At 39.7% G+C, this 24,009-nt stretch overlaps 1 protein-coding gene and 1 long non-coding RNA gene across 2 annotated transcripts in view; one reads left to right on the top strand and one right to left on the bottom strand.

Annotated features, from left to right (window-relative positions):
• The window catches only part of LOC124159780, a 777,878-nt gene extending 772,315 nt beyond the window's left edge, over nucleotides 1-5,563 (bottom strand). The window contains exon 1 of the mRNA XM_046535698.1: nucleotides 4,450-5,563. Within this exon, the coding sequence (XP_046391654.1) occupies nucleotides 4,450-4,651 (202 nt within the window). The 5' untranslated portion in view covers nucleotides 4,652-5,563. The remainder of the gene's footprint in view (nucleotides 1-4,449) is intronic.
• A 5,808-nt stretch (nucleotides 5,564-11,371) lies between these two features.
• Nucleotides 11,372-12,663, top strand: LOC124159892. The gene is made up of 3 exons (XR_006865056.1): nucleotides 11,372-11,825; nucleotides 11,972-12,137; nucleotides 12,458-12,663. It is a non-coding gene; the product is annotated as an uncharacterized LOC124159892 (long non-coding RNA).
• Nucleotides 12,664-24,009: the final 11,346 nt, after the last annotated feature.

The raw sequence follows: 24,009 nt of genomic DNA, 5'->3' as shown, positions 1-24,009 counted from the left end.
CGCCCGCATGGTACGCGCCGAAGCTAATCTTCCTAGATAACGATCAATTCAGCCGTTCGGTTTGGCCAAGTGCGCGCGTTCTTGGCCATTTCTAACGCAAATACAACAATAGAGGATTCTCCAGTCGACCAATAGAAACAATGTCCTCTAGACTGCGTCATAATTACTATGAGATAGAGTCGCCATTGTTGTGCACATGGCGAGCAGCGTGTAAGCATAGGTGGCGACAGGTGTGGAGTTTGTTTATTTGAAAATTTCCAATTGAGAACTACGAGTAATTGACAATTATTTGCAGAAAACATTTCAAATGACTCCATAAATTAATTTCAGGCTTTCCATTTCATTTCCGACATTCCAATTGCAGCCACGTTTCAAATGTTTGCAGTTTGATTCTTACTGGCTCCGGAATAAAACTCAACTCAATCTTGTATGCCCGAGGACCTTCACACGTTTAATAAACCATAAAAAAATGATATCTGCCCATTTCCCCATAAGATCCTAGGGTTGAGCCTAACAATGGCGGACACGCCTTCACCATAGTGGAAGCGTATTCGTCGACTCGACTTGGAGATGGATTAGTATTTATAGTGAAATCTAGAGGACTCTGCCACTAAATGTGTTGTCAAGCTCAACACGCATTTAAATGAACTTAAAAAAGGCGCCATTTGCGTCGCAGACGAGCACAACGACCCATATTTCACGGAGAAATTAACTAAAAATTATGGCTCTTCACACAAATTCATATTTAATGCAATGAAATGTATCAAATTCATAATTTTTCATTACTATTCCTCACGATTGTTAATATTGCGAGGGACGCGCAACAAGTCTTTAGAAAAGGTAGATAAACAAATGAAATTTGGTGATTTTTTTATTTTTCAGCATAATCTCCTCTAAATTTCATAAAATTTTCCAAGCGTTTCTCCAAAATAATAATGACGTCCAAAATACGGATGTTCCTCAAAATAGGCATTCGTTTGGGCGATGGCCTCCTCGTCAGACGTAAACCTTTGTCCGCCAAGCTCTTAATTCAACTTGGGAAATAAGAAAAAGTCACCGTGGAGGGGGAAAGAAGGAAGGGTGGGGGGAGGGGTAGAGGTGAGGTGAATGTGGTGTGTATGTTGTTATAATTGGGCCTTTCATTCCACAATTTTCGTTATCGCAACTGCACAAGTGTGAGCCCGTGCAATGTCTTGATGAAAGAAGATATTTTTCCGTTTCAAATGAGAACATTTTTCCCTGATTCCTTCGATCAACCGGTCCAATAGCGATTCTTAATACTCTCCTTGTACCCGTTTCTCCTCTTTTTAAAGTAATCGATGTAAGTTACTCCTCGTTCATCCAAAAAGACAGATTAGCCACAATCTTGCCTGCCAATTTCACCGTCTCCGCCATCTTTGAAGACCGCTTCCCTTCTAAAGTCCACTTTTTTGACTGCTCTTTTGTCACTGGAGTACAGAACTGAATCCATGACTTATCAAACGTTATGTATCGACGCAGAAAAATCCCCAAGATTGCGACGGAATGGCGTCAAAGCAGTTTCAGAGTTGACCACACGATTGCTTTTATTCTCCACTGTGAAGAAACGCGGCAGCGGTCTTTCACCCGATAGTTTTTCCTCACCCAATTTTTCGTGCAAAATTCACGCGACTATGCCTTTGCGAAATCATTAAGTCCTCAACTATACCTCATACTTCGAATCCATCACTACAAACCACATCGTGGACACTTCACGGGGATCGTTCCCTTTTTGTGGATATACGGCCACGTTCAAACTCATTCAAACCCGATAAAATTAATAGTAGACAACAAAGGTGCAGATTTGCCACGAACTTTATAGAACTCAACTTCGATTTCTTTCGGTGATAATCTTTAAAATAACAAGTGAATGATCACCGCTCGTAAATCAATTTTATCAATTTTTACAAACAAATGAAAGTGGTGTATAACAATAATGAAACTACGCGACGGATACAGCTGAAATTCTAACCATTGACATGCTATGAGTTTTCCTTCCCGGGAAAAATAATTTTTGACATTACGTAAGTAATATATAATACATTCTAAGGACTCATTGAACGACTTTCCTAAATAGCAAATATTGACAATAATAGGATCGTACTCTGCACTCAACGGATGCGGACACTTTTGAAAACAAATAAAAAACACGACAAAAGTTTCGCCATAAACCAAGCTTCCACGGGACGGACAAAGGCCTCCATTACAATTAGTCTCCATTACTTCCACATTCCACCACGCTGCCATGTGTGCCACACAAGCTAAGTTTACAGGTTGAAGGCGGTGAATTCTTCTCGGGTTTCCATCCGGGTGAGCTCCATCTCCATCGCTGCCGACGTTTCGATAGAATCCTTTTCTATCGTCATCAGGGCCGATGACGATAGAAAAGGATTCTATCGAAACGTCGGCAGCGATGGAGATGGAGCTCACCCGGATGGAAACCCGAGAAGAATTCACCGCCATCATACGCCGGGAAAAAGTGAAATCTTACATTTACAGGTTGAAGTTGACGAAATTAAGGAATGCGCCCAAGTATGTGTTACCGCTACAGAGGAATCGGTACTCGTATCATCAGATGAATTGCCAGATGCTTCAATGCTTAAGTATGTAGAACAGATTACTCGGGATTACTGCCAGTACCCTACCTAAGTAAATAAAATCACGATTAAAAGGATTCGTCGAAGGATGTAGATACCGTTAGGAGTATTAAGTAACACCTACTCAGTACTTCATACTGAAAATATTACAGTAGCGGATACAGAGAAAATTCAAGGGGGGGCTGGAAACGATATCTTGAGTTATCTTCACTTTCATCGTAATAAAAAATAATCAAGTCACATGCAGAGCTTCAGAAATTTTTAATTAAAGTGATTGTAGGCATATACAAGACAATGCCATCTCATAATATAAAAAAGTTACAACTGTAGTTCTGCAATATTTGGCAATACGGGTGGCCCCGCAAGGGGGGGACGCGCGCCCCCCATCTGTATCCGTCACTGAATTATTGATACAAGGTTATTTCGTAACAACTTGTCTATACATACATTAGTCACAACTTTCCTCCAGGGCTCATGAAGGTCCGTTCTTAATGGACCATATGCTAAGCATTGGGTGAGGTGCCTCGGTTTTAACTTTTGTTTAACAAAAGCACTTTTACTCGAGATGAATAGACTTATTAGATGGATAATTAAATGACCTTCCTAACTACTTTAACCGAATTAACCTTCACCTGAAAATCTAAATTTTAGCTGAAAAATGGCTCATTATTCTCCGAAATCAACTGCAGCACATTTACCAAATACCCATTGATAATATTAATAATTAGTATTTCGACAGTGAAATTTAGATTTCGATTTGAGCACATGAAAAGGTTTTTGCTAGAAAGGCCGTTTTACACGGGACACGGAATTGCGCAGGTTAGAACTCCAAAATTCTAAAATAGCGTGGAATTGCGCGAATGCATGAATGAGATTAGAACAGGGGAAATTTTGCCATCTCACGTCCATGCATTCTCGTATGTGTTCCAGCAATTCACCGCTTTACACGACGCAATTTTGACTGCGCCTTCGTATATACATACGTCAGATTGTGCAAGTACGTGCCACGTGTAAAACGGCCTTAACAGATATAGGTACTTACAATTAGTATACATGCTGGGTCAAAAAAATTCTCGACGGACTAACCAATATTTTCTATACTAAGTTCTTGGGACGGCCAATAATTTCGCTAGGAGGTACGGGTATCCAAAACAGCTATTTTCAACGCATCATGAAGAGGAAAATTGATCAGAATCGGATTCTCCTTTCTCATTCAAATCCATGTTAACACCCTTTTAACTCAATTTTAAAATCCCTAGGTATCAACGATTTTTTACAAGATTTCTTTAAGGTTTAAATGGCAGTGACATCAAATCCCATGAAAAATTCACTTTCAGACGCGAAAAAATGTCTTTGCATAATTAGTTTAAACAGACAAAATATTTGGCCGGACAGCAAGATTACATCAAAAAGTTGGTTGCAGCATATGGAAGGTAGAATTTCATTTCGGATGCCTCGCGGAAAGATCATAAAAAGATCATAAACCGTTCGTCAGATGTCCAATTGGGAAACAAAAGAAACACGTACGTCAAAAAGGACTGGCCCTGATGTTCAACGCGTTGACAGCGATAATCATAATGTTACGTAACAGCCGGCTAAAATTGTATCGCACCAGCTATTTACCTATTTCAATGACGCGTGCAAATGGAGTCGTAAGACGGAAATGATAACAATTAACAACAATGATCGGTGAAAATGGAGAGATTCCAGACGATTACATCAAACAACAAAAATGACAAATTGCGAAATCAAGTCCTCCGAAGCCGAAACCCGACAATGACAACAATATGGAAAGCGGAACGAGGCGTAAACAAAAGAGTGTGGGAATGCGCACCGTCTTGGAAGTCATCCGTGGCCGTCCACCTTGGGGAAGACGCCGAGGAAGCAGAGGAGGCGGCCGCCAGGCAGCACATCAGCAACGCCAGGAGCGGGGCAGATCTCATGGCAGTGGAGGCGGGCGCCCGGCCACCGCAGGTCCGCTCTCGGCGAGGACGAGGGCTCCTGGCCGGGAGTTGGGCGAGCGCAGACCTCCTCATTCTGGGGTCATGTCGCAATCGATAGGAGGATGCAGCGAAAACAGTGCCCCACGGCACCACCACACTTTCCAGGACTCTTTCTTTCTTTCCTGCCCACGCTCCCAATCCAAACGGAAGAGGGGGTTGGTTGCAGGGTGGGGGTGAAACGGATCGTAAGAATGGGTCACACGGAGGGGGATGAAGGGAGTAGATTAGAGGCGGGATTCCTCCCCTTGGGTACACGAGGCCACTGCAGAAACAAACACGCTCGCACGACACTACTTGGACACTTTCGTCCGACTTTCGGACCGGGATTTTTACCTGCCAGAAAAAAAAATGAGCAGCACACACATGGATACAGAGAGTTCCGCTGAATAAACAAAAGACGCGCGCAGGGACTGAACTGAAAGGACACGTGCGTACGAGTTCCGTACGCGCGTTCACCTGTTGGGGGGGGCGAGGGGCCGGGTTCGATGCCTTTATCTGCACACCCGACGTTCACACGCTCACGAACTTATTCGGTCTAGGTGATGCAGAGGACCAGGAATAACCAGCGAAAGAATACTTCTCACCAGATACTATTTTCTTCGGGGATGTTTCCTTCAAATGGCGTTTTTTCTTCCAATTTCTTCCTATTCACTCCAGACCTTTACGCTGAGACTCGTTTGCACGAGTTGCTTCGGTCTGCTGACACGGAAAACTAAGTGGCGAAAGAATGATTATGAGCAGAGAAGAGACGTATATTATTATTTCCTCCGTCCCACGAGAAAAGGGTATTTTCCCCCACTTCACTCAAGGGGACTTGTAGACCGAGGAGCGTGCTGGTGTAATGCAGTCAGGTGTCGTCAAATGGGTGAGCCACCCAGGAGAATGACCACGCACGTACAGCGACCGAGGAAGGACTGACTGCGAGAAAAGTGGAAGGAAGTGGGGCGATAATACCGCGGTTGTTGTCGCATGCTGGCTGGAGGGGGGCGGGGGGGGGGGCTTGGGGATGGGGGGAGGGGGGGGAAAGGGGGTTGAGTCGCGGCGGCGCAGAGGGCAGCCACCAAAGCGACGGAGGCGCCTCCCTGCGGCGAAAAAATGACGCATCCCGCGAGTGGAAAACGGACGGATACACGTAAACAGAGAGAAACGATGAAAGTTAATGAAACTACTGATCTCTCTAACCACGAATATCGAAAGACCGAAATGAAAAAAAACTAATTTGAAGGAAATAATTTCAATTTAAGGGAATTGAATACGTTAGCACTAAAATTTATTAGCAATAATAAAAAACGGTTTAATAAATACAAAAATGTGTCAAAAGTAAAATAATATTGTGTAATTGGATTAGCGCATTAATCAGAATTATCATACAATCAATAAATAGAGAAATTCTTATTCCTTAGCAGCAACATACATTTTTTGATCCTCCTTTACAATAATTATGGATACATTATTTAAAGTATTTCACCACTCATTACCTTCTGTTAGAAACATGATTAAAAATTTAACGCCCCGAACAACTAATGATGTAACATTATATATGCATACCATCTCCAAACCATAGCTAAAATAAAATTATTTCACATCAAGAAACTGATGTAAAATAAAATAATTTCACATCAAGAAACTGATTTTAAACTAATTATATGAAACACATAACACTCTTTATAAAAAGGAAATCGTAGCCATTGATAAAATACAACACGGGTGGATTTAGGGGGAGGGGGCACGTGTCACCCCAGACGCTTAAAAAATGGACAAAAATTTTTAATACGGTTATCAATAAGTTAGTTTTGTTTAGTGTATTACGGAACCACAATAATTCAATTTCATATTAATAACTTTAATATTAAAATAAAGAGAACATTTCGTATGATACTTGTTATATCTTTTTTTAACCTCAAGTATAATAGAAGGGATTACACCACCAAATATTTTGTCTGGTTTATAAAGCAATGGGTGTAAGAAAGGCTCTCACCAAATTTTACCATTGAGCGCAGAATAATTTCGCCCCCAGAGCAGTTTAAAGTTTCAACTTGAATTCCGCGCCAAAAACGTATTTCTCGGGCGACGCCATGTTGATGACGTGTGAACCTCATGATATCTGCATTGCTTGCATAAGGAGTGCATTGTCTCGTACGTTATTTCGAGTATAAGTAAATACTAGATAAAACGGAGAATTTTAAATGAGTGGTAGGAAATCTTATGTATATTATTGTGTGCCGAGATGTGAATTTACCTCTCGTTAAACGCTAGAAAAGTATTTTTTGTGGTTCCAAACGACCCATACCGGGGAAGGCGGTGGTGCGACGCTGCATGGAGACTGCATATTCCTTCATAAATAGGCTGTTATAGAATGTGTGAGGGCCATTATTAATATAAATCTCTTCTGCTTCTCAAAGAGATTTAGTTTCCATTGCTCCTTATGTTGTCTTTGACCACACATCGCAAAAAATTCGTATGTGCTTAAATATATACGCACTTAACGGAAAATTTTCCTTTTTAATTGCAAATACTAATAATAATAATTCTGCTTCAATTTATGTTGGATATAATGATTATTTCGTGTGCATTTACTGCATATTTGCCCTGGTGTTCACTCTTTGTTTCTATCTTGCGCATTAAAAGCCAACCTTTGCAACGGAAAAGGACTTCGACGCTAACCTGGTGATGTATCAAATAGTACAAACTAATACATGATAATCTCAAATTTGTACTCCAGGAACACTACGATATCGAATTAATCACAATAAAGAGAAATAAGCACATTTGACTCCCGGTGCCGCCATATCTATAAATAGAAGAACAAATAGTTAATAATAAACGCGGATAACTTTGCAAATCTTACAACAAAACAGAGAAACCGGAGGCAAATACTTACTGAATAAATACTAGCAATTAGTTTGAACTATCATTAATCGGAAAAAAATAATTGACAAATAATAAATTATGTGAGACTCCTTTCGCCAGACTTCAAACTGTACGTTAATGCTAACGACAGGATTTTATCCACCATTTTTCTCTTAATTTTAAAATTTCGCATCGGCAACAATAAAAGCATAATATCAAATACAGCGAAGTTACGATTATAAGAAACCTGTTAATAAGTAGGAAAAGGAGCTGAAAGAATTATGAGAGACAGTCCCGACCCCTCAATCTTCACTACCAGAGCTCAAAGCGTTGCTCACTAGGCCACCGCCGCGGCGACCCGTTACATGGCAAAAATTATATAATAGTTACTTTAACCACTAAGGGTAAAAACCGGTGCAAGTATGCAGTAAATGCTCACGAAATAATCATTACACCCTAAATAAATAGAAGCGGAATGATAAATTTGCAGTATAAAATAATTTGTCCCTTTGTGTGCATGTAGATATATAATCACAAGCGGAATGTCAGCGGAGTGCAGCAGATAACTACGAAAGGATTATAGGATAGTAAATTTCCTTGAGAAGCAGAAGTGGTGCCACAAACTTTGTGCTAAAACTTTTGAAAGTGACTGTACGTGTAACTCTGATGTAAATATAAGTGAACTTACGGATTATTTCATGTAAAAATCCCCATCTCTGAGTTACTCTTTCATTTTGATGAAAATTCTTTACCATTTTTCATAGTACGTAACTGACTTGAACATTTATCAGGAAAATAGGTGGACCAAAGCGAGACCTCTGCTTTGAAAAAAATGCTATTCCAACGAAATTTGAATGCTAATCCTAAAAGAAACGGAGAGAACCCCGAAATTCCTCCCTTCAGAGGGCAAGAAAACAGCTTTAACTATAGCACATTTGTTCATTTATTTCACAATTTACATCCGGAAACTAAAAACTAGTAATAAGTAAAGGATTTTATGATGGTATGCCCACAAGTTAAAACATCCACGTCCATTACTGTCTCTTTGAAAAGTGTAAACATTTCATCTTAAGAAGTTTCATTTCAAAGAAATGATTGTTTTTTAGACAAAAAATTGTCCACAGTCCCTGTTAATAATGTCAGTACACTTCTGGTATCTGCTAGAACAAAATTAACATTGTGTTTCGCCATGACGATAAACTTTTGGCTACTATTTCCACGAACGCAGTGTGTTTACGGCTTCTTCAAGCATTACTCTCGCGACATTCATGAGGTTCACACGTCACGCGGCGTCAGCCAATAGAAATACGTTTCGCGCCGTGGGCGTGGCCGAAGCTCCTAGCGGACTTTCAAAGCTACTTATCTCGGTTAAAAATGGAATTTGAGCCCTAAAATTTGGCGTGTGTGTTTTTCATTCATATCTTTTTGGTTTTAAATAACAAAAACCAATTTTTAATTTTGAGTGTTCCCTCCTATTAGATCGTTTGTATGTAAGATCCTTGTGCCCCCCCCCCCACCGAGAAAAATCCTGCGTCCGCCCTTGAAATACATATCATATACAATACGCGATAGCTACTATAGCATGAATAATTTGGTTATAAAATTGTTTACAATAACTAGCTCCACCATAACGAAAAATAGATACAGCAAAATAATTACCACCAAACCACGGCCGTCTTTAAACAGGCCGGAGGGATGATATTTGGCAACAACGCGGAGGAGGCCTGTTTATTATTTGTTTATCATTCTACGACAGTGGACTCGTGGTGAATAAGATACTCAACATGACTCGTTTGAAGTTAATTTTCTTCCTCTAAACCCTGTTTTTGCAGGAGATGACGTTAGAAGATTCATTTTTTAACCTATCATATTAGCTGTAGTCGAAGGTAAGTTATTTATTTTTAATTTGAAGCGTTGGAAGATGATGAGCTCATACTCAATCAGTTCGACCTCCTGGAAATTATGAGCAAACCAATATTAATCACTGCCGAGGAATATTCGGGTCTCAATTACGTTTGTGGGTATGCTGTCAGGAAGGCATTGCAGCACTTAACCATTGATATATGTGCATGTTCATGCATTTCAAATGAGGGTAGTGAAGATGCCTATTTCAAAGACTTAACACGGCACACGGAATTGCGCAATCTGACGTACGTGCGAAGGCGCAATCAAAATTGCGTCGTGTAAAGCGGTGAATTGCTAGAACACATGCGAGAATGCGTGGACGCGAGACGGCAAAATAGCCCATGTTCTATTTTCGTTAGAACAGGGGCTATTTTGCCGTCTCTACTTACTACTTCCTCGGCACCACAGCCCGGTATGGGCCTTGGCCTCCGTCAAGACGCCTGTCCATTCTCTCCTGTTCTGCACTTTCTCCTACCATCTTACAATCCTCATAGCCTTTATGTCTTCTTCCACATCCTGCATCCATCTTTTCCTCGGTCTTCCTCTTTTTCTCTTTCCATCCATATTTCCATGTAGAATCTTCTTAGGCATCCTTTCTTCACTCATTCTTTTTACATGACCTAGCCAAGCTAGCCGTTGGGACTTCACAAATCTCACTATGTCTTCGCCTCAGATAATATTTTCTATTTCCTTGTTTGTTCTTATCCTCCAAGTTACCCCATCTGTCACGGGACCATATATCTTTCGCAAAATCTTCCGTTCAAATATCCGCAGAGCTTGCTCGTTTCCAGCGGAGATGCTCCACGTTTCTGCTCCATATGTCACGACCGGTCTGATAAGTGTCTTATAGATCTTGAATTTCATCTCCTTAGATAGAAGAGTTGACTTCAGGAGCTTAATATTAGCAAAGTAAGCCCTATTTCCAGCCATCATCCTCTTGCTGATCTCTTCTGTCATTGAGTTCTTACAGTTTAAATTAGTACCGAGGTAGCTGAAATATTTTACATTTTCAAAGTTGTACTGCCCAAATGTAACGTTTTGAGTCCATCTTCTGTCTTCCGTGGTCGACATTTTCGTGTATTTCGTTTTTCTCTCATTGATTCTGAGCCCTATATTCTTACTCTTCTGTTCTCATATTTTGAATATTTCTTTCAGAGAATCCGTATTCCGTGCCATTAGAACTTTGTCGTCGGCATAGGCACATGCCTGAGCAGATTTATGCGCAATTGTCCCCTCTAACCCCAGTTCTTTCATGGCTTCACGTAGATACAGATTTAATAGTACTGCTGATAGAGAATCTCCTTGTCTTACTCCAGTTGTTATCTTAAAGGCTTCACTAGTCTTGCCCCCGATATAGGCCGATATAGCTTGAGATCCTTCCATAGTCATATTTACCAACTTAATTATTTTTTTTGGTATTCCAAATCCCTCAAATGCCTTCAACATTTTTCTTCTATTGACACTATCAAAATCTTGCTGGAAATCAATGTAATGTAGGTCAATGTTGTACTCATAACATTTCTCCATGCATGCATGTCTCATTACAAAGATTTGGTCGGTTGTTCCTCTTCCCGGCCAGAAGCCACATTGGTATTCACCAAGGATTACTTCAGCATACGTGATAAGTCTCCTCTGCAGTATACAAAAAAGTATCTTATAAGTGACATTTAGTAATGTGATTCCCCTATAGTTGCTGCATTGCAATTTATCTCCCTTCTTGAATATAGGGCAAATTAAACCAATCTTCCATTTCTCAGGCATCTCTTCTTTCTCCCATATTTCACATATCAGTCTATGTAGGTTCTTTGTTAATGTTTTTCCTCCATACTTGATTAACTCCGGTACAATTTGATCTTCCCCTGGAGCTCTCCCATTCCGCTGCCGTTTTAACGACTCCTCCACCTCCTCAATTGATGGCCTACTAATACTGGTGTCCACCCTCATGTCCAACATTTCTCCATCCTCCTCATCTATCTCATTGACATTCAGCAATGGAGAACTTGCAAGGATTTTGTACAGGCAATTTAACTCATGCATCGTATAGAACAACAAAAATCTTTAAAAAGTACACTTCTCTTTAACCTGAGTGACGCATATTAACTGAACAATAGCGCCCTGAAAATAATGAAATCGTTTTACGGCATTAATGACGCGTGACGTCATATATGCCGTTCCGTGGCATGGTAACCAGGCATAACAAAGTGTTTATCAGTTCGAGACGCTGGAAAGTGGATTTACCTTGAGATATACATCTCCTGCGCTGAAGTACAAGTTTAAAGAAGTACGCTATCTGTTTTTATTTTACACTTAAGAGAATTATCGGCATGAAAGCTGGATATATTCGTGCGTAGTCCGGAAATCTGCCCGAAGTCGATTCTCCCATAATGATGGAGTACTTAATGAGCTGTGACAAGTAAACATCAGCTGAAATACGAAATGTAAAGGCTTTGCGGTAAGTATTTTATGTTATTTACAGGATAAATGAATATATAAATTGTTTTCATGTGAATTCTGTTGCACTAGGTCGTCATTATTAGCAAAGTTGTGAAAATACATGTGACCTTTTCGCAATGTTTACATTATGAATTTCTATTTCAGATCTATGAGAAAAGAATACATTGAGAGGGCGACTTTACGTGTGCCATTACAAAGATCTAATAATTTATGCCGGGTGAAGTGTTTTTCTGGAACGTAAAGTTACGGCCAAAAATTATAATGAAGACGATTTTGAGCATTGTCTGTCACGATTGCACAGCGTCGTCGGGTAATTATAATGCATCGGCGTAATGATTCATTAGTACTATTTATTAACTAATTCATGCATATCTTTATTAGTAGCTGTGACCACAGTTAATGGCTTTATAAGTACCTTTATGTTATGATGTTTATTTGTAATGGTTTCAAGTAACTCTTAAATTTATTGTAATTTCATCAAAGTTTAGACGTATACCGACGTTTTTATAGACGAAATATGCAAGTAGAATCGATGGTAATATGTAAAACAATAATTTGTAAAAAATAAAATGTGAATTATTTTTCTGGAAGATGACTAATGATGCAATGTTTACCACTTCATGTTTTAAGGGGGATGCAAGCATGCCTTCCTTGGCTTTCCTAGTGTGGCTCCACAACAAGAGCTTAGAGCCTTCCCCAACTGAAGTTGAGTGCTATTGGCGCAAACCACCTTTGTCTGGTGTGAGAAACCAACTCCTTATGGCCACTGATCTAGGAAATTTGAAGCCTGTGGACCCAATTCTTGGAATTGGTGATTTCAAGGACCGGGTATAGATGGACTGCAGGGAAAATAACAATCAATGTGTTCTGTTGGCTTACAACTCTCCCTCTCACTCCCTTGAGCAGTTGGACTTATTTTATTTGGGCATTTTATTTAAAACTCAAAATTTGACCCATAAGCTCTATGAGGATTCAGCTGACAGGTTTTCGGAGTTACTACCGCGTAGATTCATCTCTGCAGACGACAGTTTCACCGGCATTACAGCAGGCTTCTTCAGGTCAATGAAGTGGAGATCCGTGGTATCGCCCGTCTCTTAAACACCCCGTCGGAGGCCGGTGCAAGAAGCCTTCTGCAATACCGGCGAAATTGTCGTCTGCAGAGATGAATCTACGCGGTAGTAACTCCGAAAACCGGTCTGCTGAATCCTCACCACACCGCGAAAGCCTACACAAGGAGCTCTATGAGGACTTTATTCAATTTGCTAAGTCAAAAATGACCCTGCCCCTTTGTTTACAAGCATCATCATTGACTGTTGCGCAGGCATCATGTCACCTGTGGCATAAGTTGAGGTATGCACGATTGGGTGCCTCAATTATTTATACAGAGGGTAACTGTAAGATGGATGGTGATGGTGCCCTGGCAGAGCTGCAGTTGGGTGCTCGACCCTTTAAAATCACAGGGCCAATGAAGAGGGGGAAAGACCTAGAAGGTGATGTAATTAAGTCATTAAGACGAGAGTTGGGTGTTAGTTTTGAAAATACAGGACTTTTATTGAAAGCTGAACTCCCTGAATTTGTGGCATCGCCTGATTAGTTCTGAATATGTGGTAAAGGTGAAGTGTCCCACATCTGAAACATGCAAGAATTATATTAGCAAATGTGGGAAAGTGGGCGGTAGATGCCATGCACAACTGCAACTCCAAATGTTGTTTTATGGGAAGGAAATAGGAATATTGTGCGTTGCTGACCCTAAGTACGAAGTCATTTCCAAAATTGAAATTAAAAATGTCAATTACTATACAAATTTAGCGAAGACACTGGTTGACTGGGCCAGAGAACTCTGGAGAAAAAATATATTCCCACTGTTAATTAAAGCCCTTTGATTTCAATAAAATGTTTTAATGGATTTTACTTTACAATTTCTTTTAAAACCTTAATCCATTTAAATTTCACCAGAAGTCAACTGTCTATGTTAACAACCTATCTCTGTATTCCATAATTGGAATGGTTGGATTATGGATGGCAAAATGTAAGTAATGTGAATATGAAAATATGAGTTACCAGAGAAAAGATGAGGTGCTTCTAAACTTATGGTAAAATACTGATTTCAGAGGTTTGTAGAATGTTTTTAATGCTTTTATTTACAAGTATTGCTATAATAATAGACAAGCTCTCACTGACTCATTAAATTGCAATAACTAATCACACTTCTTAATTACCTTATTTTATAAATTCATCAATCCTGCAGCTATTTTATTGGCATAAAATTTACGCAATTTTTCTGACAATTTGCCATTTAAGTTACATTTCATTACCATATAAGGCTCCGCTGCCCTCCCCAAAACTCCGCCCGTGCACCTTTTCCCCGTTAGTGCAGCCCAGAGTCCCGGAGGAAGCGGCCGGAACGGCGGCCCTCGCTGCAGTACTACCTCAGAGTACTCGGAACGGCATATATGACGTCAGACCCATGGAAACGACCACGACCATTTCGAACGCCGTTTTTCGCGCCATTGGATTTTCGACAACTTTGAGAATTTTTATCTCGGGAACGAAGCGTTACCTAGCCCTCGGGTTTTTTGCGTTGTGCAAGATTCAACGTCCTCTATCTCCTCTATTTTTTTCAAAAAATGTGCAAGTTCTCCATTCCTTAAAGTACTCGGCCCATCTTCCCATTACTTCTTCCTCTGTTCCAACCAACCTCCCATTCATATCCTTACATGCGTTTGTTCTTGGTTGAAATTTATTTGTCATCCGTTTGATTGCCTGGTATAACTTTCTACTTTCATGGTTAAATAAAAAACACAGTACTATTCCACAACCTTATATTTTTGCAGTCTACTAGTTTCAACGTTACAACGTCATTATCAAGACTAACTGAGAGAAGCATACAACATCCAGCCTTATTTATCCAACAATAGTGTGAGGGAAGAAGGAGGGGGGGGAACTAAATGAGGAGCAGCATTGAGCATTGTTGGTTGGGCATTGTTGGTTGGGCATTGTTGGTTGGGCATTGTTGGTTGGATAGGAGGTTCAAAACAAAAAGTATAAAAGCTTGGGGAGGTGGGGTGGGGCACGGCCGTCTTTAAACAGGCCGGAGGGATGATATTTGGCAACAACGCGAAGGAGGCCTGTTTATTATTTGTTTATCATTCTACAACAGTGGACTCGTGGTGAATAAGATACTCGACATGACTCGTTTGAAGTTAATTTTCTTCCTCTAAACCCTATTTCTGCAGGAGATGACGTTAGAAGATTCATTTTTTAACATATAATATTAGCTGTAGTCGAAGGTAAGTTATTTATTTGTAAGTTGAAGCGTTGGAAGATGATGAGCTCATACGTACTCAATCAGTTCGACCTCCTGGAAACTGTGAGCAAACCAATATTAATCACTGCCGAGGAATATTTGGGTCTCAATTACGTTTGTGGGTATGCTGTCAGGAAGGCATTGCAGCACTTAACCATTGATATATGTGCATGTTCATTTATTTCAAATGAGGGTAGTGAAGATGCCTATTTCATAGACTTTACACGGCACACGAAATTGCGCAATCTGACGTACGTCAGATTGCGCAATTTCGTGTACGTGCGAAAGCGCAATCAAAATTGCGTCGTGTAAAGCGGTGAATTGCTAGAACAGATGCGAGAATGCGTGGACGCGAGACGGAAAAATAGCCCACGTTCTATTTTCGTTAGAACAGGGGCTATTTTGCCGTCTCTACTTACTACTTATTCCTCGGCACCACAGCCCGGTATGGGCTTTGGCCTCCGTCAAGACGCCTGTCCATTCTCTCCTGCTCTGCTCTTTCTCCCACCATCTGACAATCCTCATAGCCTTTATGCCTTCTTCCACATCCTGCATCCATCTTTTCCTCGGTCTTCCTCTTTTTCTCTTTCCATCCATATTTCCATGTAGAATCTTCTTAGGCATCCTTTCTTCACTCATTCTTTTTACATGACCTAGCCAAGCTAGCCGTTGGGACTTCACAAATCTCACTATGTCTTCGCGTCGGATAATATTTTCTATTTCCTTGTTTTTTCTTATCCTCCAAGTTACCCCATCTGTCACGGGACCATATATCTTTCGCAAAATCTACCGTTCAAATATCCGCAGAGCTTGCTCGTTTCCAGCGAAGATGCTCCACGTTTCTGCTCCATATGTCACGACCGGTCTGATAAGTGTCTTATAGATCTTGAATTTCATCTCCTTAGATAGAAGAGTTGTCTTCAGGAGCTTAATATTAGCAAAGTAAGCCCTATCTCCAGCCATTATCCTCTTGTTGATCTCTTCTGTCATTGAGTTCTTACAGTTTAAATTAGTACCGAGGTAGCTGAAATATTTTACATTTTCAAAGTTGTACTGCCCAAATGTAACGTTTTGAGTCCATCTTCTGTCTTCCGTGGTCGACATTTTCATGTTATTCGTTTTTCTCTCATTGATTCTGAGCCCTATATTCTTACTTTTCTGTTCTAATATTTTGAATATTTCTTCCAGAGAATCCATATTCCGTGCCATTAGAACTATGTCGTCGGCATGGGCACATGCCTGAGTAGATTTATGCACAATTGTCCCCTCTAACCCCAGTTCTTTCATGGCTTAATGTAGACACAGATTTAATAGTACTGCTGATAGAGAATCTCCTTTTCTTACTCCAGTTGTTATCTTAAAGGCTTCACTAGTCTTGCCCGCGATATAGGCCTTAGCTTGAGATCCTTCCAGAGTCATATTTACCAACTTAGTTTTTTTGGTATTCCAAATCCCTCAAATGCCGTCAACATTTTTCTTCTATTGACACTATCAAAAGCTTGCTTGAAATCAATGAAAAATGTATGTAGGTCAATTTTGTACTCATAACATTTCTCCATGCATGCATGTCTCATTATAATGATTTGGTCGGTTGTTCCTCTTCCCGGCCTGAAGCCACATTGGTATTCGCCAAGGATTACTTCAGTATACGTGTTAAGTCTCCTCTGCAGTATACAAGAAAGTATCTTATAAGTGACATTTAGTAATGTGATTCCCCTATAGTTGCTGCATTGCAATTTATCTCCCTTCTTGAATATAGGGCAAATTAAACCAATCTTCCATTTCTCAGGCATCTCTTCTTTCTCCCATATTTCACATATCAGTCTACGTAGGTTCTTTGTTAAATTTTTTCCTCCATACTTGATTAACTCCGGTACAATTTGATCTTCCCCGGGAGCTCTCCCATTCCGCTGCCGTTTCAACGACTCCTCCACCTCCTCAATTGATGGCCTACTAATACTGGTGTCCACCCTCATGTCCAAAATTTCTCCATCCTCCTCATCTATCTCATTGGCATTCAGCAATTCCTTAAAGTACTCGACCCATCTTCCCATTACTTCTTCCTCTGTTCCAACCAACCTCCCATTATTATCCTTACATGCGTTTGTTCTTGGTTGAAATTTATTTGTCATCCGTTTGATTGCCTGGTATAACTTTCTACTTTCATTTTGTGCGTTCAGTTCCTCAATCTTTTCCACATACCCTTTTAAGTAGGTACGGTTTTTTTTCGTAGTATTTTATTTGCTTGTCTCCTGCTTTCTTTATATCTTTCGACATTTTGTCTTGTCTCTTTCTGGATGGTGTTTCTTCGATCCATATTCTTCCTTTCTATAGCTTTTCTGCACTCATTATCAAACGATTCTTCATTCCTTATTCTCTTTCTTTCTCCTATGGTCTCCTTTGCAGCCTCTGCCATAGCCTTCTTTATATTAAGCCATTTTCTCTCTATCGAGTCATTTACACTCAGGTTCTCTGCTCCTTCTTCTAGTTTCTTGCCCAGGATTTCCTGATATTGGGCTACAATTTTGCCGTCTCGCATCTGTTCTAGCAATTCACCGCTTTACACGACGCAATTTTGATTGCGCCTTCGCACGTACGTCAGATTGCGCAATTCCGTGTAAAACGGACTTATTTCTCCTTGTATGTCTGTAATAAGTGTTGGTCTTCATGCATTTCCCATTATGATGACTCTAGCAGAACCCAAGTATGAGGCTACATTTCTTAAAATTATCCTCCTTGACGATAATTTAAGAGGAATTTATAAAGACAGGTGTTTTCAGTGCAATGTACCGAACAGATATTTTTTTGCAAAATTTATTAAAACTCTGACAAATGTATTTCTAAATAATTATACTAAAGTGAGGAATAACAGATTGGATGTCGCTAGGCACACTTCCAATAAGAGAAAATACTCTACAATTATGTGACTTCTTTCAATTCGGTGACTATATATTTCAATAAAATCATCTGTTTTATACATGACTAATTTGTATCATTCCTGTCTGCTCCTGCTTCACAATCAGCAATGGATGCACGATTATCCCGTGGTAAGTAAAACAGCAGTTTTTTAGTGGATTTCCTAGCCGCAAAGCGATTTCTCTTTCCGATATTCTACGCCGAAACAATAGACTTGGTCGCAGGTGAGAGCAATCCCGCAGGCCTCCTAGATGATGGGCGCGCGACGTTGCCACATCGGTCACTCCGGCCTGTTTAAAGACGGCCGTGACCAAACCCATTACTACGTTTCGTCACCATATCACTATACATATTTGAAAATTTCGGAAATTTGACAAAAATAGTTTTAATGATTTACTCAACAAGGCTGTGAATTAATAACGAACCTTCAAATCTCACTATAGCAAATTCAATCATTAAAATATAATCAATATTCAACTTGTGTTAGCTTCTTTACGCGGAGTTATTGAAGACACTGATTTAATGTAAATGAAAAATTACCTTCAACTCAGACACTTCATTTAATGAATATCAGATCAGAGGAGCATTGTTGCAAAGAGTAAACATAAATAAATATTTGGTCGCCAACCGACGAACATCTGAAAATTACAAATAACAACACCCCAGATGTGTTACCGATGATTAACAATTAATTACATAACAATACCTCCGCTGCACAAGCGCTCAACAATCGCCTATCAAATCAAATGCTCTCATCTAGTAGCCCAACAATACGAATGCCCTCAGCCAACACCACCTAGAGATAAGGCCTGAGGACTCGCGCGTGACGTCACAACCCGAAGGCCATCCGGCCGATTGTGAACCATTCATCGTACTGAAAGCTCGTCTCTTGTAAATGTACGGGAATTATCTATTTCGTCCAACTCCGAAAATAAAAGGATGAATATAACTAGTACAACTGCGTATTTATCATAGCCATTAAATTCGCGTCTATGCAAACCATGACCCACTCAATGAAACTTTACCATAAATGCATATTTTTCACTTTTAAACAAACCGTAGAAAGCCGAACTTTTTACGAAATATCAGAACTCATTAATCGGATTCGTCAGAGAGTAGAAAGACTTCATCTAAATTCCTTCACAATCGGAAAGCTTTTTTTGAAATATTAAAGACAGGATTTTAACAGGAACCAGTCGAATTTCACTTACCATTGATAAATCTTGCGTTGATTCGAGGTTCTCAAAGAAAAACAATGCGAACGTGCGATTAAATAAGACACCAGGATCTAATAAAAAACTGTAATAAATAATTAAGAATACCAATTCATTATATCGCTATATTTATTGATGCTGAATCACTTCACAAATTTCATTATCTTTCTTGCATTACTAACATGACAGCATTTATCGCATTCTTTCTACAACAGTAATTTTTAAAAAAGATGTTGGCACAAACATATACAATTTTTTTGATTGCATTATTCATTTGGTGCCCATTGTCACAGATATTGTCATTTAAGTAGTCATTTAGAATCAACGCATTTATGCTAACACTATAATACATTCCTCTGACTGACTTCTTTTAGAAATTCTTCTTCTAAATCACTGCTGATGATTTTATTAATCACAACATATACATGGACAGCAACTTCCTTAGGCACAAAAAGACCACCTCGACTAAGGCACTTCACCAAATTATCACTGTCTTTCCTTCACTAACATTTTTTTACAAAATGGGCAATTAATCAATTTTAAATGTGATCTCACACAATACCCAGCTATGTATGTTAACACAGGTACAGCATTGCTTATATTTTTTTATATCGTCAGACTCCACAGATATATTGTAGTGTAAAAACGAATCAACTGATTGTTTTGGCTCAAGTACATCATCAGTTACACTGTCCACTAATATATTTTTGAATGATTGATACTTAAGCTTCAGAGGTAAGTAGTTTTGAAGCCTTAATTTGGTCTCTGACTCGTACAACTGCCTGATAGAAATGTGATAGTTAGAGCCAGCAAGCTGCTTGTAGAGACCAAATCGCTCTTCAAGGCAGTCGGTTTGAACTTTGCCAGGCAACATAAACTCCATCCCTAACTCCACCGTACAATAGGATGCCATTTCACGTTTATGCATGCATGTGTGGTATGCATGAAGGCGGAATGGGTTTCTTTTGACAACCCACCCACGGTACCATCCCACCTCTGCACCCAATAGAACACTTTCTCTAATACCTTTCTCCCTTTAGAATCCAAAGTCATAAGTGTTTGCAAGGGGTCTTTTAATCTAAAATTTTTTAATCTAAAATCTTTTAATCTAATTGTAAACAATATACAAGAAAAAACTAAAGTCTCACTTCTATAACGACAGGTAAACTTGTTCATCATCATAAGCTTCAGTTGTTCAATGATAAAGTTAACTTTCACTCCTACTTCATCATCTGCTGCCATAACATCTAAAATAGACATAATGACCTCTAACTTAAGGCACATTTCTGACTTTTCAACCTTGGGTCTATTCCCCATCAAAACATTTAGCCCATCCAAAATTTCTTTCAGTACATTCATATCATTAACATGCATGGGAAACTTATATTTACCAACTTTTTTCAAGGAAACAGTGCCCAAAAAGCTTCTGACTTCCAAATCATTTCCCACCAAAACACTCGCCCTAATTTCTGGAAGAGGATCGGTTGTGATATAGCAGAGAAGCAATTCATCACCTTTCTTGACAATGGAAAAATTACCCAACCAGTCACATTCTCCCAATTTGTTGTGAAGTTCACATGAATCCTTAAACTTCACATTTTCCTCGGAGAGCCTTCTCTCTTCTTCACTCTCTTTAATACACCTCTCCAGGTGCTTCATCTCCAATCTCAGTCGCTTCGTCTCGGGTTCCTCACGCGATGATGAAGCCGAACTTAAGTAAGACGGGCAGCCAAGGAAAACAGAAGGTACTGCACCAGTTTTCAGTCTGTGTGTTGGCAATTTCACTGTAATTACCTTGCCAGTCTTCTCATCAAAGGCGGATGTTTCCGAGTAAACATCATGAGCCAGGAAATGCTTAATGCATACCTGAAGTACAAGGGAAAATAGTATTGCATGATTACAGTATACAAATACAGAACCTCCATAAACTAAAAACTAGGCGCCATTGTGACAGCCTTCTACAAACATTAGCATTGAGATATTTCAGCGAAAAACTAAATACCACAATATTTCAGAAATATATCTCGTAATTGCCTGGTTACACAAGATGAATGAAAACATAAGAGATAACGTACGAGTGTACGTTCCAACAAATAACAACAACCTGCACGAATGCATTAATTATGGATGGCCATAAAATAATAGCGGTTCAACTTTCGTACAGACACTCGTATATTAACTCGTAAATATTAATTAATTGTACAACCAGGCATTAAGATTGTTCATACCCTTACCAACTTACCTTAGAATATGCCGTAGGGATGAAATTCTCCCTCGGAATTCTCCTAATCCATTTCTTCTTCAGCTCGTCGTCTTCCGGGAAATGAAAAACGGAAACCTTCGCATAATTGCCTCGGCAGTGAGGTACACAGCACTTATTCACCATTATCCACTTATCCACTCGTTAACTTCAGTTTTTTTTATTAAAATCACCGAAATACGCGCAAAACTTCACTAATACAAGCAGGCATGCACGCAGGATACACGTTTTAAATGTACTTTTCACGTAATTTTATTATTATTAGGTCTCGCTAGCAACGAGAGGGTTGCCAGAATTCGCTAGGCCTCCGCCTAGTGACATCAGAGGATTTCAAGCCTTCAGCACTCAGGCCTTAGTCTAGGTGGTGTTGTCTCAGCTGGCAAAAGCCAGAGCATAAACGCTCACCGCCGAAGCATGGAGAATTGGAAGTGAGCGTTTATGCTCCAGGGGCGATTGTTGAGCGTTTCTGCGGAGGAGGTATCATTATGTAATCTTCATATCAACAAAGACACTGAGAAAAATTAATACTGTATGAATTCAGTCAGAAGAACATGCAGTGAATAGAAGTACATAAATAGATTCTTCAACATTTCAAGCAACTGAATTATCAACACAAACATTGAAATGACACTATTAAAAATTACATAGAAACAATTGTTGAACCATCTTTAAACCTTGCATACACTTTTTGTGTATGATGCAATATAAACCCTTGGTAAGCATGTCTGCTGCCATTTCCTCAGGGGTGAGAAATTCTACGTTTTCTATTTGTTCTCTGTTTAGCTTGTAAGACAACATAATCAGAAAACTGTTTCTTCTTACGTACCCTTGGTGGATATCTTGGACTTATATCAGTTTCTTGAACATAAGACGCAACTTTATTTTTGCTGAATCTGCATTTTCACAATGAGAATCCAATGGAATTTGAAAATCAGCACTGCTTCCTCCGGAAAAATTGTTTTCTAATAAATTACTAAATAATCATTTTCATGAAACAATTTAGCACCTTCTTGGGTAAATACTAAAACAAAACCTTTTGACACAGATATAAGATTTGTCACAAGATTAGGCACATGAACAACTTCATAAATACTGTTGTAGTTATTACTTTTAACTATCGTGACCTCACCTATACAGTCAGTCTGCAACTTTTGTTTATCAGCCCATGTAATTCCTCCAAATACCTCCAAACCAGAATTACTTTTTACATTGGACAAAATATCTTTATGAGGAGTCATATCAGCGGTTCCCCCAGAATCTATGAACCAATCCTTTTTAATTGCTTCGAGCACAACCACCAGCGCCTAAATCGGAGAATAAGGTGTATTCTAACTTGTTTACCTGCTTGTGGGTTGACCTGGATGTCTGTGCTGTTTTCTTGTTCCTGTTCGGACAGTCTGGTCTTTTATGGCCGGGTTGGTTGCGTCCATAGCAGATGACATCGTCTTGAGAATTGTTACGCGATACGAGATACAGATAAACAGGATATCTTGGATGTTCCACGTCGACTTAGTTGAAATAATTGACGTAAGAGGATACTGCAATCCGCATCCAATTGTTTTTCCACCTACCGCGCATTTAAATGAGCTGACAAAAGTCGCCACTGGCGTCGCTGATTGGCAAAGCGATTCGAATTCCGTGAATAAATTAGCTGTAGTTACGGCTTTGAAAAAAATTTGAATTGGTGATGCGTCAAGTTCTTCCATTTAAAATCCTATTCCTCGCGATTGCAAATGCGATATGATAAATATTGATAATAATAAATGGATCGATCCGCACTCATTGCCGCCCTCTGACATGTTTAAAAGCTGATTAAAATGCTCCCGAATTGAATGCAGCATATATATCAAGCTTCAACGAGACTGACTGAGAGTGGCCCTCTCTAAGGTTTTCCCTGAAACGTCTTACTTTTGCTTCACAAATCAAATACAATAAAAGCAATTGATCAATATTCAGAACGAAAAATCGGGAGCGACGACGCGTACTACCAAACGCCATTGTTTCCATGACTCCCCTTTTGTTTATTTTCGCGTCGTCAATAAGAATTATTGTCCATTATCATGGGCGGATTTAGGAGGGGGACTCGGGGGCAACTGCCCCAAGGACGCTTAAACGAATAGGGAAAATATTTATACGGCTAACATTCAGTTCGTTTTATTTTGTGTACCGAGGAGCCTCAATCATTTCATTTAATATTAATAACTTATCAAAATAAAGAAATACTTTATACAGAAATAGTTGTATTTTGTTTTTAATCTCAAATATGAGAAGAGCTATCAGACCCTAGTGACCTCCCAGAAAAAAATCCTGGATCCGCCCCTGCCCATTATTATTTGACTCCCATTGTTTTTCTACCGTCGCCAAGGAGAGATTGCTACATCCCACCCCGTGTTCCTAACTACGACGGACGAAGCGAAGAGAAAATATGAGCATAGCCAATGCGAAGAGAGGGCATTCATCAAAGAGAGGGGCACAGAAACGGCTC

The sequence above is a fragment of the Ischnura elegans genome, chromosome 5 (genome assembly GCF_921293095.1).
Source record: "Ischnura elegans chromosome 5, ioIscEleg1.1, whole genome shotgun sequence".
In the NCBI taxonomy this organism is placed as follows: domain Eukaryota; kingdom Metazoa; phylum Arthropoda; class Insecta; order Odonata; family Coenagrionidae; genus Ischnura; species Ischnura elegans.
Note: the sequence above shows the minus strand (reverse complement) of the source record. Positions and strands in the feature narration are given on the sequence as shown.